The sequence below is a fragment of the Corvus hawaiiensis genome, chromosome Z, assembly GCF_020740725.1.
Source record: "Corvus hawaiiensis isolate bCorHaw1 chromosome Z, bCorHaw1.pri.cur, whole genome shotgun sequence".
Lineage (NCBI taxonomy): Eukaryota > Metazoa > Chordata > Aves > Passeriformes > Corvidae > Corvus > Corvus hawaiiensis.
In genome coordinates this window covers 74,444,188-74,453,859 of record NC_063255.1, presented here as the reverse complement: position 1 = coordinate 74,453,859, position 9,672 = coordinate 74,444,188, and the positions used below count along the sequence as shown (strand labels likewise).

General features: G+C 47.7%; 1 protein-coding gene across 1 annotated transcript; it reads right to left on the bottom strand.

Moving 5' to 3' along the window:
- Positions 1–1,636: 1,636 nt before the first annotated feature.
- On the bottom strand, positions 1,637–8,461 carry LOC125320288. Its single transcript, XM_048292423.1, has 4 exons — positions 7,955–8,461; positions 6,986–7,808; positions 4,128–4,209; positions 1,637–2,203 (listed from the first exon to the last, which is right to left on the bottom strand). Exons 1-4 carry the CDS (start codon positions 8,459–8,461, stop codon positions 1,894–1,896), a joined length of 1,722 nt encoding a protein of 573 aa, XP_048148380.1. The 3' UTR covers positions 1,637–1,893.
- Between the last annotated feature and the right edge of the window lie 1,211 nt (positions 8,462–9,672).

The following is a 9,672-nucleotide window of genomic DNA, read 5'->3' as shown; positions in this document are numbered from 1 at the left end:
AGAAAAGACAGACCCACAATCCTTTAGGAGACCCTATGCAGATCCTTTGTAACCCATTGGCCTTTACCCATCCCCTGTATCCCTATAAAAGCTACCCCACTGCCCCTGTGACAGAGAGAGCTGTCGTCCCTGGCTTTCCCCTTTGCTGGAGTACGGAACAACAATAAAGCTACCTTCCATGTGGAACCAGCCACACGAGCCTCTCGTCTCTCTCTCTGGTCTGGCTTGGCCTGGAGGCTGCCCTGCAGAGCTGAGTTGGAATCATGAGCTGACAATCACTAAAGAGCTGACAGCCTCTGCAAGGGCCCTCCTAGCCAGCAGCTGAGGGAAGACACTGGGCCTCGGGAAGGCGATTCTTTTTGGGACCATCTCTCCGGACTGGTCACCTCTTCCTGGGTCAGAGCCACTGACCCCATCACCAGCGGTAATACTCCTCTACACACTGCCGGTGGATCTCTGCATTGCCATGGATCTCCATGGGCTGCAGAGGAATCTCAAGTCTGGCACCTGGAGCATCTCCTCCCTGTCCTTCTCACTGACCTGGGTGTCTGCAGAGCTGGTGCTCCCACATGTTCTTACTCTGTTCTTCTCTGGATGCAATTACATCAGTGCAATAGCTTTTTCCCTTATTGAATGTCTTATCACAAGGGTTTTACAAGCATTCCTGATTGGCTTAGCCTTTGCCAGAGGCAGGTCTGTCCTGGAGCTGGCTGGCATTAGCTCTGTCAGACAAAGGGGAAGCTTCTAGCAGCTTCTCAAAGAAGCCACCCCTGTATTACTGCTGGCCTGGGTCCTAGGGTATATCACCGTGTCCCGCAGCCATAGGGAGGAGGAGGAGAGATCCAGCAGGCAGGAATTGTGCAGCAAGATTGATTTATTTAATTATTTTACAAACTCTTTTATAGACTTTTTTCTTCATAGTCTAATTGGACAAAGGACCAGCCACTCCTTGGGGGTGATTGGCTAAAATCCTAAAACATCCATTGTCAAAATATTTTTCTACTATACCATAAACAAGACTGTTCAAGGTTGCAGGTGGCTTGGTTGTTTACATTCCCTGCTACCTCTTCTGCGTGAGAGAAAAGTCTCTCACGGACTTAGAAAATAGCAAGAAAATCCTTGCTAGCAGCATTTTTGTATCTACACCCCTGCAGTCTCCCCTTCCCAATACCAAACACTGGCCATACAAGCCCAATAGAGTATAATACCACTTTCCTAGGCAACCTGATTCTCTTGGGAGAAACAGACAAATTTTAGATTTGTGTCGCTGTTGTACCGGGGACGGCGAGAATAACAGCATAAAGTTCAGGTCCAGGAAGAATGGAATTATTTAATTAATTCCAAACTTGTTTATATAACTTGGTTTGCTTGAATGGCGTAAAGTTATTGGTCCTCTGACTATCCACCTTCCAGAACGATTGGTTAAAACCCTACAACACCCATTTTTAAATATTTCTCCAATGTACCATAATAATACTGCATAACAAGCTTGCAGGTGCAGATAAAGAATTCGTTTACAAAAACCTCTTCACTGTTTTCAGCTAGCCTGTGTGAGAAAGGCAAGACTTTCACAGGATGCTGGCAAAAAGCTGGAAAATTTCTCTGCCTCAAGCTTTTCAACATCCACAATTCCCCTTTTTAAGACCAAAAAGTTAGCGTTTGTAATCCTCTGTGGGATCCCTTGCAGCAAGGAGAACAAACACAGCATAAGGGATCTGTTTGGTAATGGCTGTTACCAAACTGAATCCAAATCAGATACTGATTTAAAGTGGGCAGAGAGATTCTCTAGCAGTGCCATGGGAGATACATCTAACAAACGCAATTCTACATCAGTTATTAATTCTAAATAGCCTTAAGGGCTTTAACATTCTGACTCCATAACAAACAGAAAACTTAAAGTTCATTCTCTGCTTGTAGAAGGACCATCCGACTGATGATCGACATCTTGGTCATCATTCGAAGGATCATTCGATGATGATCTGCATTTGTCTGGTCATCATTTGGAGGTTGCCTGTTGGCCCCATTCTGCTTCTGGTGTCGCTGGTCAGGGTGAATACATCTTGCAGGTAGCCACCGTACCCCAGTATCTCTGGAAATGCAAGCACACCCACGACCCCAAGCAATAAGCTTACATGGGCCTTCCCACTTGTGAGTAGATGCCGTACCCAGACTTTCGCTCGGGGCAGGTGCTTCCGCCTGAAGACTGCAATGAAAGAAAATGATTCAAAATAACAGGATTATTTAAATTTGGTGGCACTGTAAGATGATTAATTGTATATAAAGCTTTTTCTCGTTGACTCTGTGGGGTTTCTCCATGCATTCCCCTTTTTGGTTCTCCAAAACACTCTTCAAGGTGCTGTGAGCGCGTTCAACAATGGCTTGGCCAGTAGGAGAATGTGGAATACCCAAAATACGGTTCACACCCCATAGGTGTAAAAATGGCCGTGTCTTCTGCGAGATGTAGGCAGGGCCATTATCGGTTTTCACAGAAGAAGGCATGCCCAGGATTGCAAAAGCCAGTTTCCAATGGGCAATGACATCATGACCTTTCTCTCCAGTATGAGCAGACACCCCCATAGCTGAGGAGAAAGTGTCAATAGACACGTGCACATACTTACATCAGCCAAATTCAGGAATGTGTGTTACATCTGTTTGCCAAAGCTGCAAGGCTTTTAAGCTTCTGGGGTTTACCCCCGCTGGCAAAGGTGCAGCGACTCCGTGACAATCAGCACAAACGCTGACAATGTCATGAGCCTCAGCTGGCGTTAAGTGAAACTGCTTCTGCAGGGTATGTGCACTTTGATGGAAAAAACCGTGCAATGCCTTGGCTTGGGCAATTTTGTCAGGCTGAGGCACTACCCACACAGGCTGAGCTAGCATGTCAGCCCTGGCATTACGTTCTGTTATGAAACCTGGCAAATTGGTGTAGCTTCGAATATGCAGAATGTAATACGGGTGAACTCGAGCTTGAATTGCACACCACAAAGTTTTCAATAATGAAAACAGAGCTGCATTATTGACTTCCTTCAAAAGTGAACAATCTAAGCGTTGGGTTATATCTGCTACATAAGCAGAATCAGTGACCAAATTCAAAAGTACCTGAGAGAACTGCTGAAAAGCCATGGCAACAGCCCTCAGTTCAACCAGCTGGGCAGAGCCTGACTCGTGGCTTTCCAGCACCTGCCACTCATATACCTCCTTCCAGGTAACAATGGCTCTCCCCGTTTTTCCGGACCTATCGGTGAAGACGGTGGGTCCTTGCACTGGCACCTGACTATTTTTTGGCTGCAAGGTGAAGCTGGTCGATTTTGCCAACTGCAAAGAAGATTTATGTCTGGGCAGATGATAAGCAATCTGCCCCAAAAAGTTCTGCAGTGCACTTTGCAAATGAGCGCTGTTGGTAAAGCTCTACTCAAAGTGCTCCTGCTGTACTGGAAGAACAACTGTTGCAGGATCTGCTGCCATTAATTGCAAACACCGCTGGCGGCATTTGATTATCAAACAAGTGATCAATTCAAACAATGTGGGTGTTGTCTTTTTCGGCTGATGAGGCAAAAAGACCCATTATAGGATATGCAAAGGGTTGGGTCATTGTTTATTCCACCGACCAATGATACCTGTAGGGTGAAAATCTGGAGTGGTAATGAAAACAGTGATATCAATGGAGGGATCCACTCGATAAACCTGATGAGCAGAAACAGCCTGTTGAACCTCCTCCAGCACGCTTCAGAAGTCAGTTTCTGAGGTGAATTCAACTCGGGGTCCCCCTTTAAAAGATTAAAAAGCCGGGAAAGTTGTGTTGTCCTAAGCAAGGAAGTAACCAATTGATGACACCTAGCAATTTCTGAGCATCATTCAGGGTTTTAATAGTATCTGAGAATTGCACCTCTCGGTGTTGTATAGTTTGATACAAAATTTTGACTCCTAAATATTTCCAAGGATGATGCTGTTGAACTTTCTTTGGAGCCACTTGCAATCCATAAGAATGCAGAGCAGTGAACAGCAGAGGCTGTATCCTCAGCAGCTCATCCTGGGTGGATGCTGCCACCAGGATATCATCCATAAAATGGTAGGAGTATGCCTCAGGAAACTGTTCACAGACTCCGAGCAAAGCTTGAGTGACATACCATTGGCAGACAGTCGGGCTGTTCTTCACGCCCTGAGGAAGAACCTTCCATTGATACCTCTTCACAGGTTCGGCATTGTTAACTGCAGGCATAGTAAAAGCAAATTTTTGTTTGTCATTAGGGTGCAAAGGAATTGTGAAAAAGCAATTCTTCAAATCAATGATCAGAATTTCCCACCCTGTTGGGATCATGGTGGGTGAGGGCATACCAGGCTGCAATGACCCCATGCTTTCCATCACTGCATTGATTTTTTGGAGATCCTGCACCAATCTCCATTTCCCTGATTTTTTCTTAATTACAAAAACAGGGGTATTCCAGGGACTAGCAGAAGGATCAATGTGTCCCTATTGTAATTGTTCTTGAAGAAACTTACGAAGGGTGACTAATTTCTCTTTTGGTAGGGGCCACTGCGATTCCCAGATCAGTCTGTTTACTAGCCACTGCAAAGGCAGTGTAGGATACTGTGCACCCTTCCGCACAGTGACCCCCATCAGAAATGTGTCCCAATCCGTACCTCCCAGGCTGCCAATACATCCTGCCCCCAGAGGTTAAGCGGAGCTGCAGTGACATAGGGCTGAACTGTAGTGATCTGTCCCTTTGCGTTTTTACCACTACAGATTGTTCGCTTAAATAGCTCTGTGTGGTTCCTCCCAACCCTGCAATGGCCGACCCCACAGGGGCTAAAGGCCACGAAGGAGGCCACGCAGAGAAGGAGATGATTGTCACGTCAGCGCCCGTGTTGATCAAACCTCGGCCCCGGATCTGGGGTGGATGGGCATTTGGCAGTATTAGGGTACACATCATCTGTGGCTTTTGGCTGGAGATGTCTACAGTCCAGAGGATCCGCGGAAGTTCCGTAGATCCAAAGCTACCATCTCCACGACTTTGTTGTTCTGTCCTGGGAAGACATGACTTAAAAAGCACAAGCTGAGCAATGTGAGTCTTTTCAGGGATCGTGACGGGGGGGATGTGTGTGGAAACCATAGCACAAATAGCACAAATCTGGCCTGTAAAGTCAGCATCAATGACTCCTGGGTGTAGAAAGATCCCTTGAAGGGTGACACTAGATCTTCCCACAAGCAGTGCACTGAATCCCTGACTAGGGGTCCAAATGCATCCAAGGGAACCTTTATAAACACAACAGGATTCTAAGATGACTGTTGCTGTGGTGTGCACATCTGTGGAATACTCACAGCTTTTTACCGGCTAGTGCTCGTAGTTCAATGCCTTAGAAAGCCTCGAACAGCCTAGAGAGGTAGCACAGGCAATCTAGCATTTCAGTGGCTCTAAAAGCAGCAAATAGTAGCTGCAAAGCTAATACTGCTAGTAGAAGCAAAGAGGGAGAAATATAGCTCTCAGCTTAAGTCCTGCTTTCAATAAGAGACATAGACACGCAGATGTTTGCAGAAGGAATGCAAAGCCAAAGAGGGCGGGCCCCCTCTTGGGTCCTTCTTTTATTCGGAGGAGGGGAAAGGGGAGAACTGGGGGTGGACCCGCAGACACTGCTAAGTAGTTTGAGTTACATTTGGTTTTGCCCGCGCTTGGAACAAAGGAATTCAGAGCACATGGCAGAGGCAAGTCCTGGCTTGTCTTGGGGAGGGGGAAGGGCAGCTCGGAGCAGGCAGCAACACACGTCTACCCTGGCTGATCCCTGGGTGCTGCCTCTAAGCTGGCTGAGTAGGCCTGTGTTGGTGCCATGCCCTAGGGAAGCATTTGTGTCGGAGCGCAGCTCCCCCTTGCGCTCCTGTTCACATTTCCTGAGCCTGTCAAAAGCTGACCATTGGCATGGTACATAGATTCACAGTATTTTGCATAATGACCTGACCTATCGCATCTCTCACAGTGGGCACCTCCCTTGTTCTCTTTTTGCTTCTGTTCTAGCCTGTTTCCACTCGCCCTCAACCTCAGGCTTCCTTTGTCCACGATCAGGATTTGCTTGAACAGGCTGCAGAACTGCAGCCAAAGCAGACATTTTATGATCCCCAGACCCTACCTTAGAGCAGGCTTCGACCATTTCTGTTAATGTAGGGGCCCCTGGCAAAGCATCTATGATCTTTCTATGCTCATCATTAGCATTATCTCTTGCTAATTGTTTGCACAACATCTGCCTTAATGTCTCATCTTCGACCTGCTTCTCAAGGGCTGCAGCAATTTTTTCCACAAAGGATAAAAATTGCTCTTTCTGCCCCTGAGATACTTTCACATATCGTGTTTTAGGAGTAGCCATGTCTATGCTTTTTAATAGAGCTCTCATACCAATCCTTTGAGCCTGTTCAAGGACCTGAGGATGACAGGTAGCTTGGAGATCGGGATTAGGAAAGAAATTAGCTCCCATAAAAGCATCTACTCCAACTCCATACCTGGGATCATTTGGAGGCAACTGCATATTTTGAGCTGAAGTCTTTTCAGCCATCCTTCTCCAGTTGCTCTCAAAAACTGTAAATTGCACAGGTTGGAATAACACCTGACCTAAATGCTTAATATTGAATGGAGAAAGCAGATCAGTATTCAGCACTCGAATAATCTGCATGACTTCAGGAGAACTGAGCCCATATTGTACCACTTTGGATTGTAAATCCTGCACCACCCTCCAAGCAATAACCTCATGCTTGTCAGGCTGACCCGTGTTGGGAAGAGCCTTCTGCATAGGATAGGCCTGGATAACCCCCTGCGAGGGTTCACTATTGCCTCGATCTACTGTTACACCTTCTTGAGGTGCTGTAGCACCTGCACAGTTCCCTCTGCATCTTCAGGCATCCCTACTTTCTCTATTAGATCCCAGTCTCCCGCCTCCAGAGCACACAACCTGACCGCCTCCCAAAAACGCCTTGAGTTTCTTGGACGCACAGTCACCTTACACTCTGGAAGTGTCCAAGGGCGGCTCTGGAACAGTCGTCTTACTGGTTGCCGGCGTCTGGCCGCCACCTCAGTTTTCTGCCGTGGAGCAGGTGTTTCCTCTGTATCACTGCTTGCATCGTCAGGCAAAGGTATTTCCGATGGCTTCAATGCGGATGAAGAAGGCTGGCAGGGTACAGGCGCCCTGCCAGAGGACGGCAGAGCGGCAGAGGCTGTAGACACTTGCGTGGAGGGTAGTGATGTATCTACTTGCGGCAGTGCTACTGTCCGTGCAGGCACTGCTGCCGGGCCCTCTGCCACCGCCTCCGGGGCTGCTGCCGCCTCCGCGGTCGCCGCCGCCGCGCTGGTCTGGGTCGCCCTGGCACGGGTCGGGCAGCAGTCACCTGCAGCAACACCTCCGGCAGTACTGCCAGCTGCTGCGATACCTCCCGCAGAACTATAAGATGCTGCGCCAAGAGGTCCACCATTGGTGGCTGGGCTGTCTGCACCTGCGCAGGAAGATACGCGGATGCAAGCACGTGCACAGGAGAGCCAGGCGCTGTGGGCGCATTTGTGGAAGAAAACCTGTACACTGTATGGGCAAGTGGCCGCGCCATTATGCCGGCTGTTGAGCGCGGCTGTGGTGGAAGCGGCGCGGGCGTTTTGAGCAGCGCTGCCAGGGCCGGTTGTGGAGGGGCGAGTGGTGGCGAGACCGACGCTGCAATGATGCTCCCCGTCGCTCCCAGCTGTGGTGAAAGAAGCGGCGCAGCTCCCTGTGGTAGAATCTCGGCTACTGTGCCTGCTTGTGGTAATGGAGGGGCTGTAGGAATGACGGGTCCTGCAGTGCTAACTGAAGTAAGTAGCTGTGCAGCCATCTGTGATGCGGAGGAGGGAGGGGCCGCTGGGGCGAAGGGTGGGGGACGCTCCAACTTTTTCTGTTGTTCAATTATTTTTGCAAGTTGTTCCGTGGGTGAGGGATATTTCAGCATAACGAACTCACGTGGAGAGGGACAGATAGGGGGCACATAGTTACGTGGTGAGGGATAGGATCTTTGAGCAGTCTCCGCGACTCTCTCAGGCTCCAGCGGTGCCGGAGATGATGCTGGAGATGCTCTGCCCGTGCTGTCCTGAGTCTGTCCACCCTCTGATAGCTCATTGTCCCCTTCAGAACCTTCTCCCTCAGAGCCCTCAGAGCCGGGTAATTCTTTTCTTTCTCCTCCCACTGTCCAACGTTGTGGTATATCAAATAGGGAACCCCAGCTAGGGACCAAACCAACTACGTTCTTGTCTCCGTACACGACCTCATGAATTAACTTATCCCCTAATTGTTGCCAAGCTTGTAGGCTAAATGCAGTGTCAGGATCTGCCGAGAACTCATGCTCTACTGCCCAGTGTAACAGTTCACACAGAGCGTCCTCGGATATATTAGCTCCTGTGACCGTTAACACAGATTTCCGGGCAGAAAGTACCGTGCTTTCTTTGCTGGATTTGAGTCCCATCTTTTTAGTTTTTGTCTAATACCCTGGTGCAGTGATTAGGGTTCTGTCTCCACAGCCAGCGCTCTTGCCTCGGCTGGTCCCTTCCCCATATCCCCGGGGGAGTGCATGTATCTCCGAGAAAGACGCGCGGCATTTCAGTTCGTCCTGGAGTTGCAGGTTCAGGTGCAGTTGTAGTATGTGTAGCAGGTCACCAGACGTCGCTGTTGTACCGGGGACGGCGAGAATAACAGCATAAAGTTCAGGTCCAGGAAGAATGGAATTATTTAATTAATTCCAAACTTGTTTATATAACTTGGTTTGCTTGAATGGCGTAAAGTTATTGGTCCTCTGACTATCCACCTTCCAGAACGATTGGTTAAAACCCTACAACACCCATTTTTAAATATTTCTCCAATGTACCATAATAATACTGCATAACAAGCTTGCAGGTGCAGATAAAGAATTCGTTTACAAAAACCTCTTCACTGTTTTCAGCTAGCCTGCGTGAGAAAGGCAAGACCTTCACAGGATGCTGGCAAAAAGCTGGAAAATTTCTCTGCCTCAAGCTTTTCAGCATCCACAGATTTCCAGGACAAAAACCAGCTTACTGTCTCACAAATACATTAATAGGTTTAAAAAAAAGTGTGGTATCTTTCTAAAACCTTAGTTTCTGTAAAACTTCCAGTTTGATGCCTGAACTTTGTGGTAGGTTAATAACATTCCTAATTTGTCATTCACATTTAGACCATGTGCAGTAAAGTGCTGGCTCTCCATTCTCCGTGTAATCACACTGAGTAAGCATTAAGCATGTTTTCCAACTTCCCATAGATGAACAGTTTTCCTCACAAGTGGATTTAGGTGCATTCCTGTCTGTTTCAGGTGATCAGCAATTCACTAGAGAGCCAGACACTTGCAATATATTCCCCATAAGCATCTGTTTCAAGCAGGAAATAAAATATTAGGTTAATGAGTAGGAAAGGCTGAAGATAAATAAAGGCCCAACACCAACACTTCAGTGGCAGGTGTCTCAGCCTGCAGCTGCACCTGCAAACTGCCTTGTGGGATTAAACAAAATTCAGATCAATCCTTCCTTTCAGCCTCTCAAAGAAATAAAGCAGGTACAGTCTGCTGCCCAACAACCCAACAGATAATACTTCTGCATTGACATATTCCTCTGGATTGAAACCAGAAACATTTTCAGATAAATGTGTTTAATTATTAAGAATTTCAAA

What these genes read in the sequence shown, in the direction of transcription:
- LOC125320288 (XM_048292423.1), bottom strand. Translation starts at nt 8,461, where the DNA reads ATGGGACTCAAATCCAGCAAAGAAAGCACGGTACTTTCTGCCCGGAAA. An exon ending in CCCTTGGACACTTCCAGAGT is followed by an intron (nt 4,210 to 6,985) that starts GTAAGGTGACTG and finishes CTATGCCTGCAG; the next exon opens with TTAACAATGCCGAACCTGTG. An exon ending in AGCCCGACTGTCTGCCAATG is followed by an intron (nt 2,204 to 4,127) that starts GTATGTCACTCA and finishes CTTTCATTGCAG; the next exon opens with TCTTCAGGCGGAAGCACCTG.